At 42.6% G+C, this 15,640-nt stretch overlaps 3 protein-coding genes across 3 annotated transcripts in view; 1 reads left to right on the top strand and 2 right to left on the bottom strand.

The window, feature by feature from the left end:
* LOC138595052 (venom factor-like) overlaps positions 1-7,251 on the bottom strand; it is a 30,318-nt gene extending 23,067 nt beyond the window's left edge. The window contains exons 1-9 of the mRNA XM_069666371.1: positions 7,172-7,251; positions 5,636-5,870; positions 5,066-5,231; positions 4,875-4,945; positions 3,601-3,692; positions 2,933-3,015; positions 2,707-2,794; positions 1,555-1,657; positions 199-313 (exon numbers count right to left, since the gene is read on the bottom strand). Coding sequence (XP_069522472.1) covers positions 199-313; positions 1,555-1,657; positions 2,707-2,794; positions 2,933-3,015; positions 3,601-3,692; positions 4,875-4,945; positions 5,066-5,231; positions 5,636-5,870; positions 7,172-7,251 — 1,033 coding nt within the window. The remainder of the gene's footprint in view (positions 1-198; positions 314-1,554; positions 1,658-2,706; positions 2,795-2,932; positions 3,016-3,600; positions 3,693-4,874; positions 4,946-5,065; positions 5,232-5,635; positions 5,871-7,171) is intronic.
* A 1,775-nt stretch (positions 7,252-9,026) lies between these two features.
* Positions 9,027-13,073, bottom strand: yju2b (YJU2 splicing factor homolog B). Its single transcript, XM_069666240.1, has 10 exons — positions 13,016-13,073; positions 12,206-12,245; positions 12,040-12,093; positions 11,871-11,953; positions 11,715-11,770; positions 11,558-11,618; positions 11,306-11,448; positions 10,908-11,080; positions 10,679-10,817; positions 9,027-10,340 (listed from the first exon to the last, which is right to left on the bottom strand). The coding sequence occupies exons 2-10, from the start codon at positions 12,206-12,208 to the stop codon at positions 9,829-9,831; spliced, it is 1,224 nt and encodes a 407-aa protein (XP_069522341.1). The 5' UTR covers positions 12,209-12,245; positions 13,016-13,073; the 3' UTR covers positions 9,027-9,828.
* Positions 13,074-13,562: 489 nt separating this feature from the next.
* Positions 13,563-15,239, top strand: gtf3aa (general transcription factor IIIAa). The gene has a single exon (XM_069666257.1). It carries the CDS (start codon positions 13,642-13,644, stop codon positions 14,716-14,718), a length of 1,077 nt encoding a protein of 358 aa, XP_069522358.1. The 5' UTR covers positions 13,563-13,641; the 3' UTR covers positions 14,719-15,239.
* The last annotated feature ends 401 nt before the right edge of the window (positions 15,240-15,640 follow it).

The raw sequence follows: 15,640 nt of genomic DNA, 5'->3' as shown, positions 1-15,640 counted from the left end.
TCTGATGTCGACATTTTGAAGAGTTTGGTTTTACTAGGCTGGAGTTCAAAGGACAAAGCAAACACACAACACAACCCACACCACTGTTTGTTTGAAATCCTGTCACACTAACACGTCCTCATGTTTCAGAACCTTTGAGTATTATGTGTGCAGGTTTGTCAAAGGGTGGACTTTTGTCTGAGGACATGAAGCTCTTACCTGACTTGGTGAGCACGGAGGCTTTGACGTACACAGAGTTTCCCACCAAAGATCTGATGTCGGGGTAAGCTCTCTTTATCTCCTGCATGCTCAGTGTGACGACTCCTCCATCCAGCTGCAGGAAAGCAAGAACACAGCGATGCGTTACTGTTACAGCAGACTTAATAATTAGTTACAAACACGTATCATTTTGACAAAGAGAATCTTCATTCAAGGTGCACTTGGAAGCTTTTCCTGGAGCTTTCCACTGATACGGATACTGGTTAACCAAATGACTTAACGCCTCATTCTGCAGACTTCTGCAGGTTTAACCCCCTTTTAGCTTATTGTGTTGGCTCACATAAACTCTATGATTAAGTCTCATGGCTCTTTAAAAGTAATGGCAGACATTTCCAGCAACAAAGCTGAAAACGTAAAAGTTAGAGCAATAAAAATCCAAAACAGTGAGTATTGGATTTTAGTCAATGAAGTGGAATAAAACTAAACTCCAGGATTCTTATGTTTCCTGCTGGAAGTATATCAGCCTTTTAGAAATGATAAGCTTAAGGTATATCAGGGCTATGTTGACATGAATTTGTTATGAAGCCTTTCAAAGATGCATTAATGCAGCTTCCAACATTGACTTGTGAAAACCAATGACTGTATACAAAGATGGACGACTGCTCTCATTCTACAAAATTGAAGCAAAACTAGCCACCGTGATAAGTGCTGCCATCTTGAGATGGTGATGTCATTTGGAGCCAGAGTTGCGCAGTCGAGATCGGCGGGTGGAGCCGCCGTAGAAACTTTTGCTAACCTAAACACACACTTAACTTACAGGATAAAAACCAGCAAAGATCCCTCATTTCGGCGTATTTAACAGCTTCTTGAGTCAGTCTGAAGCAGACGTTCACAGATAAGGAAAGTTCAATGACTGTAGTGTTAGTGTTAGTTACGTCTCCTTTCGCCGTTCCTCCTCTACTCTGCTACTCGGGAACAGAACGCTGCAGGAGTTCGATTTGTCAACAGAGCTGTCAATCATAATTTTCATAGCATCAAATAACTGCTTGTCAGAAAAATACCTATATAATAACTAATAATATATAAATAACTATAATAACAGAAACCATGTTTGAGAAAATGTACTTTGATTTTATAGTTTGACTCGAGTCCCATCTGTTAACATGGACGAGGCGGGCTTTATGAGCTATACTGCAGCCAGTCAGCAGGGGGCAATAGTGAGGGTTTGGCTTCACTTTAGGGAGCTGTCAAGTTATACAGTCTTGTGTGAAAAACCCAAAGCTGAGGCTCAGCAATCAGGAGCAAAAGCAACAAAAGAACAACTTAGGTAGCTTTTGTGACGGAGCTGTGACTCACATCTGACACCTGCTTGACTGACGGCAGCCTCCTCATCTCGTTGTTGATCTTCACTCCAAACACCACATAGGCTGTCCCCTGCACCGGCTCCCCGTACAGGTACCTGAAACACAACGGTAAGTCACACACAATGATTTCCTTATGCATTCAAACATTCAGGAAGAAAATCCCTTCGTCATTAGATTTACTTGGTTTACATGTTCTCCAGGTGCAAGGGCAAGAAACATTCTGCTCATCTTGGCTTTGTGGGAGACTAGTCCTGAATGTCACCATCTTGGTTTTGGAGCCAGAGGTATTTGGATGTCGGGTGAAATGAAAGTCGCGACGTTGAAAAGTCGCCTCGTCAATCATAAAGCATACCCTGCTTTAGCATAGATTTTTCTATAAATAGGATCCTAATTTACAAAATGATCAACAAGCTATATTGAAGAAGACTTGAAACAAGCGACTGAGACCGTAAACTAACTAAGGTAACAAAGCAAAGAGAGGTACGACTATTTTCTCAATGATTTCCAAACAATCCAACTTTTCTTTGCAACCAGTCGCCCCCTGCAGGTCGTTAGAAAGAGTGCAGGTTTATGGCACTTCCTCTTCGGCCTAACTTTTGAAACCAAGAGTCTACGAGTAATATCTTGATAATTTTACCCTATCCCGCCCTATCGTGCTGAGACTTTCACAACTTGTTGCCTCAAGGTTGTCTTCAGAAAGCCATGTTTTATAGTTTCTTTGCACAAGACAGAAAGACCTGGCTCTAAATCTCGTTCACCAAGGACACAGGAGACCGCCGTTTGAGAAAAAGTCAACTGGGACTTTTTGTTTTGACCCGAACCATATTCTTGTCAACATTAACCGCACACTTGGTTAGGTTAATGTACCAAAACTACTTGATTAGGTTAAGAAACATGGAAAAGGTTCAAATATTAGGCAAAGTTGACATTTGGTTTCACATGGGAAAGGAACAGTGGCCTCTCTGTGAGAGTCCTGGATTTGACAGCACAGCAGGCAGGATTTTGGAAAACTTTTGAGGAAGAACAGTGACGTGTTCAGTCAGTACTAGTGTGGGTTTGAGGGTGTCTTTACAGGAAGAGTAAATGAATGTCGACGAAGGATGTATAATAATAAATAACGTGTGTGTGAGTGTGTTAGATGAACCTTGCTGAGATCTCTACGTTTAGTTCAGTGTCATCCAGGTTGAGGAAGGACTTCCTGGGCGTCAAGGTAACGTTGAAGGCAGGAAGCACTGAAACACAACAGACCATAAATGTAGCATTGAAGAGCTTCAAACGTCTTTCAACAGTCAGAGTTAACAATGGTTTCTACAAGACAGAGAAACAGCGACTGAAGTGATTAGCAGAAAAGGAAGCACAGATTAACTAACCATATTTCTTCACCACGAAATTGGAGGTAAAAGTGTTCTGCTGCCAGTGGTCGAACTTTGCGATCACCTTCCATGTTCCTTCCCTGCACCAAACAAACAGATCACTTCAAGCTAAAGTTAAGGGATCACCAAAGTTAGAAAGATTTATCCTTTTGTGTTCATGAAAGATTTTAGCAGTTCATCAAATAGTTGTTGAGATACTGAAGCTGTCTCAAGAAAAAATCCATACATCAATCCTATAATGATGATAAAAGACACCATGCTCAAGAAAGATGATAACTACGGAGGCCCTAAGTGGACATGCATCCATAAACTTTATTTACTCTGTTGTCCGTGAGTTAATTTCCAATTGTTTTCTAAAGATCTCGACTTATTTATCTCGAGATAACAAAGCTTGTTAAGTTAATGTTTTTATGTTTGTTTGGGGATGCGCTTTATGATCATCTGACGTTACGGGGGTGCAGCGTTGCTATCTCGAGATAACATCTGTAATTACTTGTTATCATGGGAGTACATAAAATGCTGTTGAAGCCTAAAACAAACATGCTTTTGACCACTGAGTTGCAAGGTCCAATTTGTAGATAGATCCCTGGATAAACACCGTCGTCACCTCTTAATCCTTTTGCAGGAGGAGACTTTGAGAGATGAGCCAAACAAATGGATCTTACTTGACGATATCAGAGAGTGGAAAAGTGTCCTTGAAGACGCCATCGATAGCTCTGGTCCTGGAGATCTGTTTCACCACCACGTCGTCTGTGTTCTGAAACACACGCACAAACAGGTCCTTTCAGCTTGTATGTTATAACCTACAACTCAACAGGCTATCACAGAAGTGCTATAAAACAGATTGTGGGGGTAGCTGTCAGACGAGCATTAACTTCACGCTCCCAAATCTTTCTATATTTTACCTGGCAGGTGATACGTTTGAATGTGAAAGGAAAGCAGGATGAGATATGTAGTGAAAGACACTTCTAACACATGAACAGGACAAGATCAGCAGAGAGAAGAAGTCCCACTTTGTCCACAGGGGTCGCCAAAATCAACACAAACCCAAAGTAACTTACAGAAGCTTTAACATGCAATTTAGACGTGACATTTACTCTGTCTGTATCTAATGCTCATTTTCAGGAACAGCTAATCTATGAAGCATTTTTTATTTCATTCATTTCATTTCTAAAATGTTTTAAAATATTGAAAACACACCTTAAACATTGTTGTTTGAACAGACGTAGAGTGTAAGGCCATGTTTTTGCCTTCGTTTCCCAGAAAAAAACGTCCACACAAGCACGGTTATAAAAAAATCCCCATCCAAACGAAAAACGCAAAAACAGAACAGACACGCTGTCATGAAAACGCCACACCAACAGGTGGTGATATAACCCTGTCATGCAAAGAAGAAGAAGAAGAATCGCGGCCAATCAAATGTCTGAAATCTATCCCGATGCCTTTGTTCCTCAAGGTAGTGGACGAGTAACTGTACATTTATGTGTAAACATGTAAAAGTTTGCGCGGTTAGAAGCATCACTATTTTTATCACGTCCGTCATTTTGCAAGGAATGTTGCTTCATTTGTGACGCCTCACAAACGGCGCACAACCTGCCGTCACAAGCCAAAAACGCTGTTTACCCCGTCTACACGTCTCCGTGGAAACGGAGTTTCTAAAAGTCTTCACCCTGGCTGGAGTTTTAAAAAACAAGTGTTTTCAGTGACCTAATACGGAGTTTGTGTGGACGAAAGGACGAAACAAAAAGTATATGTTTTGAAAAATACTCATGTATGTGTGGACATGGCCTGAACCCCAAAAATATTCAGATTGAGATGACAGAGCAGAGACAAGCAGCAAATATGAAGGTTTTGTTAAAAAAATAAAATTAATAAAAAAGATACTTCTGTTTTCTGTCAACAAATAAATTAGAAAATGAACGGATGGTTAATTTTTTACCTGGATGTCAATTGTGATGGAGCTGTCAAAAGCCTTAAAAGACGGAGAGGACACGAAGGCTCTGAACCGAACTGGAATGGAAGAAAGAGCGAGAGTAAAATGACACAGCTGCAGACCTTAAATGTCCAGATAACAGATTCAACCCCACTTCTTCTCATCATCTTCTTTATATCTTCATCTTAACTTCTCACCAGTGTCTCCAGGGTTGTAGATGGGTTTGTCGGTCTGGATGAAGATGTATCCTGAGTGGAAGGACACCATCAGCGTCCTCTCCTCGGAGTGGAAGCCCTCAAAGTTCACCCTCAGATACACAAACTTGTTCTTGTTCTCTTCACGATTCAGGAGGTCAGAGGGAAGCTGGGGCAGGAGAGAGAGATGCAGGTTGATGTTTGGAATTCATCTTGTGTTGTCTGTGAAGGTTCTCAGTCATGGTCATTCTAAGCTTATTCTAAAAGGCAGCTGGACTTGGTTGAAGCTCTTGAAGACGTTTCACCTCTCATCCGAAAGGCTTCTTCAATTCTAAACTGACTTGTGGACAACTCTGAACTTCAACCAAGTCCAGCTGCCTTCTGGATTAAGCTTAGTTTTATCCAGTATTTCATATTGGCCATGATCAGATAAAATGTATCAGCATTGCTTTGATTATAAATACATCTAAATGCATTCCTTTTCTTAAGTTGGTGCACTAAATTACTTATTTAACATCTAAGTCAATACCATCTTAGGTTGAAAAGGTAAGAGAAGTTAAATGTGTGAGTCACCTGTATAGATTTGAGAGTGTGGAATCCATTCTCCTGGTTGAGCGTGACCGAGTCCTGCAGGAGCATGGTCCTCTTACTGAATTCCTGGATGGTGATGGAGACGGTGACAGGGTTGGTCACACCGTCCGCCTGCAGGTAGATGTTCTCCTGGCTGTCTGCCCTCAGCAGGTCTGGAGCCAGCAGGGTGAACCTGCAGGAGGACACCACATCACGAGGCAGGAGGTGCAGGCTTAATCTGGGGTGGTTCAGCCAGAACATACAGTATATAATCATAGTATAGTCATCTGATATGTAACTGCAATAACCTCTGAATTACAGGAACGTTCTCTGTGATGTGGCTGAAACTATAACAAAAATGGACAGTGCTCAGAACCAGGACAAACAGTTCTAGATCTATGGAGGACAACATTTTAAACATGACATAATAAATTCATATTTAAAGACCCCTCCATGGATGGGCCTGTCTGCTTTTAAACTGCAGTGTACCGAGGACAGGCTGAACAACACACTTTCAGATCGGCAGGTTTGTCTTAAAACATGACTGACGCTGGGCTTTAGGTTGAATCGATCTCTCTTTGTGTTCCTCACCACACTGACTGCTGCTCTTCGAGATTTCAGGTATCTTTTTGACCTGAGTTACATCCTGGCAGTGTGAAAAGGGCTTTAAGGGCCCGATCAGGACACGTTTTAGCAGCTGGGGGTGACTTTTTTGTCATTGTTTTCAATGAGAGGCTTTTTGCGTGCTGCTTTTGCTTTGCAGAGCGCCTCGCTTTTTTCCGCTCTGTGCACTTTGCGTATTTGAGGAAACGCTCCGAGCGCCTCGAGTTGAAAAAACTTCAACTCAAAACAGAAAAGCGCCCGACGTCATGGGCGTTTTTTCTCATTGTCCAATCGGATGGAAGGAGAGGCGAGCCTTCTGTCAGTTTACAATGTAACGGTTAGGTTAATGACAGCTAATGATTCGGTGGTTGCTTTAACAACAGTAGGAAAAAAAACAGCCCCCAGCTGCTAAAACGCGCTGTCTGATTGGGTGTTTACTTCCACAAAAAAGGCAGTGCGGTGCGCCTCACGTTTTACAGCCTGCAAAGCGCATTCTGTCTGCTCGGGCCCTAAAGCAGCATTTATATCATTATGTTGAAACATATTTGTAAAATTCAAATAGTAACATCTTGTTAACTAACTAGTTTAACACCACATTTTAGTTTTGGGTCCATTTTGAGACGTCACAAACCTAAGGAGCCGATCCCGTTAATGGACGGGGTGACGCTATGCATATCATTATGCGCAACCTTTGGCAACCACTTCGGCGATGCACGAGCCAGCTGTAACCATCTAAGTTTTGCAAACTCACTACTGAATACTAGCGTTAACATTGCTACTACTAATTACTACATTTCAAGCTAGCTAAGTTTCAACAAGTTGCCAGTTAAAGATGGCAGAAACAAATAGGGCAGTCTGTGAAGAGCACAGACTCATGAGTCAATAATGTTTAACAAAAGGTATAAACGGTCCAAACAGTAAGAAACAGAGACGTACCTTCTGAAAGGATCAACCTGCCCGTTGGCCATGCAGAGAAGCATGAGGAGTGAAATGTTGTGTAGCGTCCAGAGACCCATGTTGACTGACCGGGAGCCTCAGTGGACTGTGGCCACTGGAGGGATGATCAGATACTAAAGCAGACCCCCCCCCCGTCCCCGTCCCCCATCGTTATCAGACACTGTCAGCAGGAGAGGAGGAGCTGCAGAGTCTGATCAATAATGGTGACCTGATGTAAAACACAGCGCAGGTTTGTTGGTTCTCTCACGCTCCACCTGCTGGCAAACCTGCATGTTAATACTTCCTTACACGGACTACATATTAAAGAGGGAGTATTATGCTGTGTCACATTTTAAAGCATATATTTAATGTTACAGTGTTGGAGGTTCAGACTAAACGTGGGTGAAGTTTCTGTAGGTAAAAGTATGTTGCAGTACTCCCCAGGCTTCTCAGCTCAGTCTGCAGGCTGCTGTGAACGCCAGCTTTCACAGTTTTTTCTACATGCTGCACTTTGTGACCACAGCCGACTTCGGAGAGCTGGCCAATCAGAAGAAAGTGGGCTTGTAGGGGCGGGGTTTCTTAAAGGGACAGAGCTGACTGAGTCGTTTCAGGTAGAGGCGGTATGAGGGCCTGCACGGAGCACCAGTGTAAGAAACATAATGAGTTCTTTTAACTGTAAATTATGCTAAGCTACTCCACAGGTACCACAGAGTGAAATATGAAGCTTAAATTAGCATGATACCTGCCCTTTAAAGAATAAAAAAATATTCAACATTAACCCTTCAAATAGTTTAGGATAGTTGTCTAAAATACTTCATCTAGGGATGCACTGATTATGCTGCTAACAACATCTACCTTCCTGTAGTATCTGGTGTTCGGCAGGGCACCAGGCGGACAAGCAGGGAGCTACCCTGCTCACATGCAGGCAACATGAGAGTCAGCTATTGTGACATAATTCACCTATGCTACACCAAAAGCTCTAAGGCTAGTTAAAATATCTGCAAACATTTTGTTGTACAAAGTTTGAGAAGCCTAATGTTGCCTTACACATAAACGAGCGATCAGTCTCATACGCACAGCGAGGCAGACAGATTACTGAAGCTGTGGTCGGCAAATTAGGAAAAAACAGTCAACTAGATTTTAAGTATTTACCCGAAAAAGACCCTCTCCTCCCAAACACGTGAACATGAACGGCCTGAATACTTCAGCTGGATGAGTCCATTTGTTAAAAGGTGAAACTTTCTGTGATTACTGTCGTCGTCACTCGTGTTTTCATGCCGTTGTTTCAGGTTTACTGGAGACACTGTTAGTGGACCAACTTTTAAAAATCTTCAACCGTGGTCACCGTTTCAGAATGCCTAGATCAAATATTAGACGTTATCTTTGTTTGCACTTGAGCTGTGAAATTTCTGTATTTATATCTTTGGCGTTCTTCTTTATGTACCTGTCTTGATCAAATTTCCTTGGAAATATAGATAAATTTGAAGTTGTTCTCCATCCATCCATCAATCCATTATCTATACCGCTTATCCTGTTCAGGGTCGCAGGGGACTGGTGCCTATCCCAGCTGTAATTGGGCGAGAGGCGGGGTTGCACCCTGGACTGATCGCCTGTCAATCACAGGGCTGACACACAGAGACAGACAACCTTTCTCGCTCACACTCACACCTACAGGCAATTTTAGATTCACCAATGAACCTAACCAGCATGTCTTTGGACTGTGGGAGGAAGCCGGAGTACCTGGAGGGAACCCAGGCCTGCACGGGGAGAACATGCAGACTCCACACAAAAGAGCCCACTTGAAGTTGATGTGGACAGTCTAAATATTTTGGAATGTTCAGGAAACAAATTCAACTCCAACAATAGCTTACCTGTATTTTCTTTTAACAATATTTCACATGTAATTTTACAAGGTGCCACGTTACATGTCTGTGGGAATCTAAAAAAAACAAAACATCACGTTTAAAGCTAATCCTGTAGCGTCTGCATAGAAGCCTTCTCAAGAGGGCAGATAATCAAATCATAAAATGTATATCAATAAAATTCACTTTGTATTTCACATATTTTGTTGAGGTAAACAATAATATTTCCACTGTGTAGGGCTGGATATTGTTAAAAAAATTATAAAACCAGGACCAATGGTAGCACCTGAAGTGTAAAGATACAAATCTTTTTGGTTCCCATCATGTAAACGGACACATTCAGCCATGAAAAATGCCACTACCTCTCATCATCAAGATGATTGTTACATGTGCACATTTTAAGACTGTTTAAACGATAAAATTTGTATTAAATAAGCTTCACTTTGTACATTTTGGTGGCCTTACCCATACACCACAATCTGTGTAGGTTTTAGCTGCTGGGTAGTTTGCAAATCACATACGGAATTTAAATCTAAGAACACGTGCTGTGACTGGCTGCTAGAAAAAAAATCTAAATTTGGGAACAAAAAGGATCAAATGCAGGATCAGGATCATTCGATTGGAGCAGTTAGGGTGAGTGAACCACCTCTCTTTTTTGAAGTGAAAAGCAAAACATGTAACAGCAGAAGTTCATGGCTAAGACAAGCACCTCGGGTTGTTTTCACTCCTACAAAATGACACCTTAAGTTCCGTTCAGTGAGGACTGAACCTGTCCATTCAGCCTCTCATTCAGCCTCACTGTCCGGGGTCTGAGTCTGAGTCGCTGTAGTCCGCCACCAGGGATGTGACTGCTCCTAAACTTGTGCCCTGTTCCTTCTCCTTCCCAGAGTCCTTTGCATTTGTCAGTGCTGCATTGGCCTCTGCTGTGATTTTGACAAGCGTCTCCCTGGAGATACAGCCATTTGTCTCTGTGACCTCCTGTCCAAGGGGTGGTTGTGCTATACTGGGCGCTTCCTCTCTCTGAGCCACCTTTGAAATCTCTCCATCACAGGTGTTGATTTCAGGTTGTGACTGTCTGCGAGTGATGGTGGCGCAGGGTTCAGTTTTGATTCCTGGTCCTCCTGAGCGTTTGCGGATCAGTGGGCTGTGTGAGGAGCCCAGAGCCTTGGCCACGGCTGCTTCTTTCCCCTGCATGCCGAGCTTGTGGAGCAGGCTGCCTGCAGCACTTCCAGGTGTGGCTGAGGTGGAGTTGAACCAGGAGCGAGTGGAGATCTCTTTCCGCTTGCTGTGCTTCTTGTCCTCGTAAGCTGATGAGAGAGAGGAGGGGAAAAATGAGGAGGACATTTTGAAAGGCGTAAAGAATATTTAACATTTTAAACTTTTTTTTTTAACTTACAAGGTTTTTCATTTCCAGAGGTTAACTAGTTTACAAAACAAACTGAGCTGGGAAGTTTCCCATTAGAAAGTCTGTTTGTATGTGAGCCAATTTCTAAAGAGCTTACCGAAATAAGATTAAAATATTTAGAGAGTTTGGCCATGAGATAAAGCAAAAATAGTCTTCAAGATGTCCCTTAAAGAGGTGCAGAGACCTTAATAACTTTATTTAGTGTGTCTGTGAGAGTTTAGAGTGTGTTTTGTTCCTTACAGTCAGGTGCCTGGTAGGTGAGCAGTGCTGCCAGTTTCTTGTCCTCCTCCTTCTCTGGCAGCAGAGGGATGGACAGGTTGGTCCTCATCCTCACCGTGTTGTCCTTCTCCTCCTGATCAGCCAGAACTTTCTTCTCCGTCTGCATCCCCCAATAACAAAAAAACAGCTCATTGATAGAGTGCAATGCAATTTAAAACATGTCAATATTTTACACAAGTGAAGTACAAACCCTGAACTTCCTGCGGAGGGAGCTGTTGAGCTGGAAGTCGTTCTTCCAGCCGGACTGGTAGTCTTGGATCTCGGACAGAGAGGGCAGAGCCTTTTTAAGCTTCTCCTTGTCTTTCCCGCCGTGGTCAAGTTTGAACATGGCATCCGTCTCGAGTTTCTCCTTCTCTGTCCGCTCTGCACGGGGAAACAGAGAGGAGAGTTCATTATCAGGTGGCAAAAAGACTAAAGCAAACATGAAATATAAAGATATCTTCATGGATTGGCTATGCACTTGACAATGCATGATCAGAAAAATCTTTTGTTATTGTCATTTAGCTGATTTCTAGTCTAAATTACACCTCCATGAAGCAGAGTAGTACAGCGAGAAAGCCACTTATATTTCAAACATTAATTCTTTACCTGTGGTGAGGATCTGCTCATTTTCCTCCATGTCCCAGCGCTCCTCCTTCCTGCTTGCGCCACTGACTATAACGTAGTCGCAGGTCGCCGGGTCTGTCTGCATCTCTATGTAGTTGACACACAGATGGCACTTCATCCTAAACCTGGTTGGGAAGACACAAAAAGATGTAAATATACAAATCTCTTTACTGTAATTTGAACTTCAGAGTTTAAAGTTCATGTCAAACGTAACCCCAGTTCTTCTGTGCCTACCTGTAGATTGGCGTGGTGTAGTAGTTCCCCACTTTCTTCTTCTCTGCGTTGTAACGGACCCCTGTACAAAGCAGCACATCAGTGTGAGTGGACATGAAAAGACACTTCATGACTGGGAATCTGCCTAAATCATTGTCATGTTTTTCTTCAAACTTACCCATGCCAATGTGGTTTTTACAGCCATCACACCAGATGTTGTAGGGCATCTCAAACCTTAACAGATGAAAACAATAAGTTAGAACTTACACTTACGCTAGATGTCAGATGATGCAGATGATAATCGTTTGTCATTTTTCTGTACGTGAGTACAAACCTGATGATGAGGATGCCCTGGGACAGTTTCCTGGCCCTCTCCCGCAGAGCGTGGGTTTTATGGTAGCCATTGAGCGACCCATGCTGAGGACAAAGAAAATCTAAGTATTCATATGTAACTAGGTATCTATACAAAAAAGGTAAATGGTGATTATTGTCATCATACACACCTTGGCCGGATCAAAATCTGGAGGGTAGTATTTGTTTGTTCCTTTTCTTTCACCCTGTCAAGAAAACAGAGCAGGCTACTTAGGCACAGAGTAAAAACTGAGGAGTTTAACCTTGTGAATATTTGTATCCTGACAGACACAGCGAATTGCTCCGTTCATGGCTTACCATTGTGACGACTGGATGTCTCACTAGTTGTTACTTCAACCTGTTTTCATCAGATAAAAAGCAGAAGTCATGTCACTGACACTGACACTATACTGTAATGCTACCAGTAACATTACATGTGAATATATATATAAAGTTGCAGCCAAAAGGGTTTCAGACATTATAGCTTATGAAGCTAAAGTTAGGCTATGTGAACAAAAACATTAACTGGCAGTATTAACCGGTTAAAATTCGTATCGGTCGGTTAACGGTTAACCAGTTAAAGAGCACATCTGTGTTTAGAACATTAAATGAACTATAAAGATTTACCAGTATCTTAAGCATGTAATCAAACAGCATTCAGGTGTACTTTTGCCCTTACATTTATCCAGAGGTACAATGATCCCTCACCAAAGTTACTTATGCAATTGTAAACAAAACAACTACCTACAGTTAACAGTAACGTTCACCAACTGATTTGGCTACGTAGCTAACGGACGCTAGCTTAATGCTTGTTAGAAAGGGGATCTGTATGTCAACCGTGAGTGCTTACTTTGTTTTACAATTTTATAGGTAAAAATTAAAGCGACGTATGATTGCACTGAGCCTGGTGTGACGTTCTTTCATCGCATGGGAAAGCAATTAAGCTAAAATCAAGCTAACTGTAGCAATAGCTAGCTTGCTATGTAACGTCAGCGACGTCAGCGTCCTTGTCAACATATATAAACACCATGTAGCTAAGTGGCGACTGAAAATAAAACAATTTGGATCAGTATTTAAAATGCGTCGCTGACATGTTAGCTCTTGATCAAAAACTGAGGACATACTTACAAATGCTCTTGTAGCTGCACAAGCAACCATAAACCAAACACACAGAGGGCTGATGGGTACCGTTGACGTAACTTCGCATTCACGTACTGTCGAAATAATCGGAAAAATGACTTCATCTTGGAAAATTCACTTGAAGGCTCCCTGAAGTCTACTGGGATAGCGGGGGAAAATATTTGTACAAACGTAAGCAAATGCTGTTTTATGGCAAAAATAAATACATAAATTCACGTAATGGATCATTTTTTCTTTTTAATTTCCTATGGGTTGGAAGCCTATTTCCAATAGGTTGGAAATTAAAAATAAAAGGTTGTAACCCTTAGTTGCTGTCCATGTACAGTGACCTAGATTAGTTCTAAGCAATAAAGTATAACATATTTGCTTAATTTCCTCTGTCTTGTTCCCACATTACAACTTAGAATGTCGTGAAGAATTCAAAAGTTGGAAAATCGACCTTTCAACCTGGGAATTCCGAACAACCGAGAAGCACCTGAATGCAGGATGACTTCAGGAAGTGGCGTCACGTTACAAAGGATTGTAGGAAGTACCGGTGACGGTCGGACAACGTGCTCCGAGAAGAGCAAATTATTTTTGACTTGTGTTACCTGTCATTTATCAATGCCGCTGAAATGGAAACTAAAACGGGACCGCAGAAACGTTACATCTGTTCGTCTCCGGACTGCTCGGCAGCTTATAACAAACAATGGAAATTAGACGCTCACTTGTGTAAACACACGGGAATTAAGCCGTACACATGTGAGCACGATGGCTGCGGAAAGTCGTTCTGTAGCCCATACCACTTGGCCCGGCATGATCTGACTCACAGCGGCGTGAAGCCTTTTCACTGCACCGAGGACGGCTGTAAGGAGGCCTTTACCACCAACACAAACCGGACCAGACACATCAGCCGCGCTCACACCCAGGAGCAGAAGAAGTATGTCTGCAAAATTGAGGGCTGTGGGCTCGAGTTCAAGAAGAACAAGCAGCTGAAGTCTCACATGTGTGAGCAGCACACTCAGCTGCCGCCCTACCAGTGCACTTTTGAAGGATGCCAAATGCGATTCACCTTTCCCAGCAAGCTGAAGCGACATGAGAAGGTGCACAGAGGCTACCCCTGCAAAGAGGAGGGCTGCAGCTTCACAGGAAAGACCTGGACAGAGTACCTGAAGCACAGGAAGGAGCAGCACAGGCTCACCCTGAGGTGCGACCAGTGCAGCAAGGTGTTCAGGGACTCCTGGTTCCTGCAGCAGCATCAGCACGTCCACTCTGACATGAGAGTGGTCCTCAGGTGTCCCAAGGATGGCTGTGAGAGGTCATTTACCACAACTTTCAATCTGCAGAGCCACATCAGCTCATTCCACGAGGAGCTGCGTCCCTTCACCTGCACCCAAGTAGGCTGTGGGAAGACCTTCGCCATGAGGCAGAGTCTCCATCGTCACAGCATCGCCCACGACCCGCTAAGGAAGAAGATGAAGAAGCCTAGGAAAAAAAGATCTCTTGCTTCCAGGTTAAGCGGTTTCGGTGAAACAAAGAGAGTGGTCCTCAAAAAGAGGAGGTTGCCTGAATCTGTCACAGGGTCTGCACAAAACAAGACTGATCCACCTGTTCCTGTCGAGTTGGTGTCCCTCCTGCAGGACACATCCCTGCTCTGCAGCCCTGCTGTGGACACACTTACTAATTCCCTGACTCCACCTCTGTCAGTGTAGAGTCAGATGAAGGCATTCACACCAGCAGACGAGGACAGAAGGCACTTTATAAAGCATTTGTGATGTTTAAGCTAGCTGTTGAAGGTCTTGTTGTAACATTTATTCCACCAGAGCAAAGTCATCATTTAAGAGCATCAAAGGCTCTTTATTTGGACACAGGGGCTTATTGGTTGGGGCTGGGACCTAACCGACTAAATTGCCAGATTATTGATTAATATACATGTGAAGTCTTCCTGAAAATCAATTCTGAATGAAGGAATCAGCTCAGCTCGCTTGGGACCTGTTTCCAGTGTTCCGTCCTTCTGGCTCATATCAACAGGAATTATTTTCTGTTTTTAGATGTTTGCGGAGTTCTTTTTTATATTCTGGAGCCATGAAATTCACTCTATTTGTGCTATTTTTATATAAGAAAATATATATTTTGTCCATGCTGTTAATAAGATGTTAATAAGAAAATCTTGCGTCATGAAATGTGCACTAAAATATGAGTTTGCAGAAGAAAGTGTTTAAATAAAACCCGTGGATGCTTTGATGAATGAACTTTGTGTCTGAATAGTATTTATTGCTCTTTTTAGTGGGACTCGTAAAAATGAAGTATTTTCCAACATTTACACGAAATTAATGACTTTAGTTTCCATTTAGTATCAGACAAAATGTATGTGTGAAGTGCAAAAAACTGAGTCTCTCGTGAATAGTTCTTAAATTCCTGTTTTGCCTTTGGTCTCTTTCTAGATTTACTCAGAACTTCAGTTTTTTTTGTCATTTGACTCTTAAAACTGGCTGCTATAAATGACCGAGTGTGAATTTGTGGTAAGTCCTCTTGTTTCAACATAACACTTCCCCTGTGCACAAGGCCAAGTCCATAGAAGTGTGGGGAAACACTTGACCTCATCTCCATCAAGCAACATTTGGATGCGCTGGA

This window comes from Semicossyphus pulcher, unplaced genomic scaffold, assembly GCF_022749685.1.
Source record: "Semicossyphus pulcher isolate SPU_LCO1_2020_fin unplaced genomic scaffold, fSemPul1.0.p SCAF_17, whole genome shotgun sequence".
NCBI classification, from domain to species: Eukaryota; Metazoa; Chordata; class Actinopteri; order Labriformes; family Labridae; genus Semicossyphus; species Semicossyphus pulcher.
Note: the sequence above shows the minus strand (reverse complement) of the source record. Positions and strands in the feature narration are given on the sequence as shown.

What these genes read in the sequence shown, in the direction of transcription:
- yju2b (XM_069666240.1), bottom strand. An exon ending in TGAGCAGATCCTCACCACAG is followed by an intron (nt 11,081 to 11,305) that starts GTAAAGAATTAA and finishes TTCCCCGTGCAG; the next exon opens with AGCGGACAGAGAAGGAGAAA. An exon ending in CACCTACCAGGCACCTGACT is followed by an intron (nt 10,341 to 10,678) that starts GTAAGGAACAAA and finishes CTCTCTCATCAG; the next exon opens with CTTACGAGGACAAGAAGCAC.
- gtf3aa (XM_069666257.1), top strand. Translation starts at nt 13,642, where the DNA reads ATGGAAACTAAAACGGGACCGCAGAAACGTTACATCTGTTCGTCTCCG.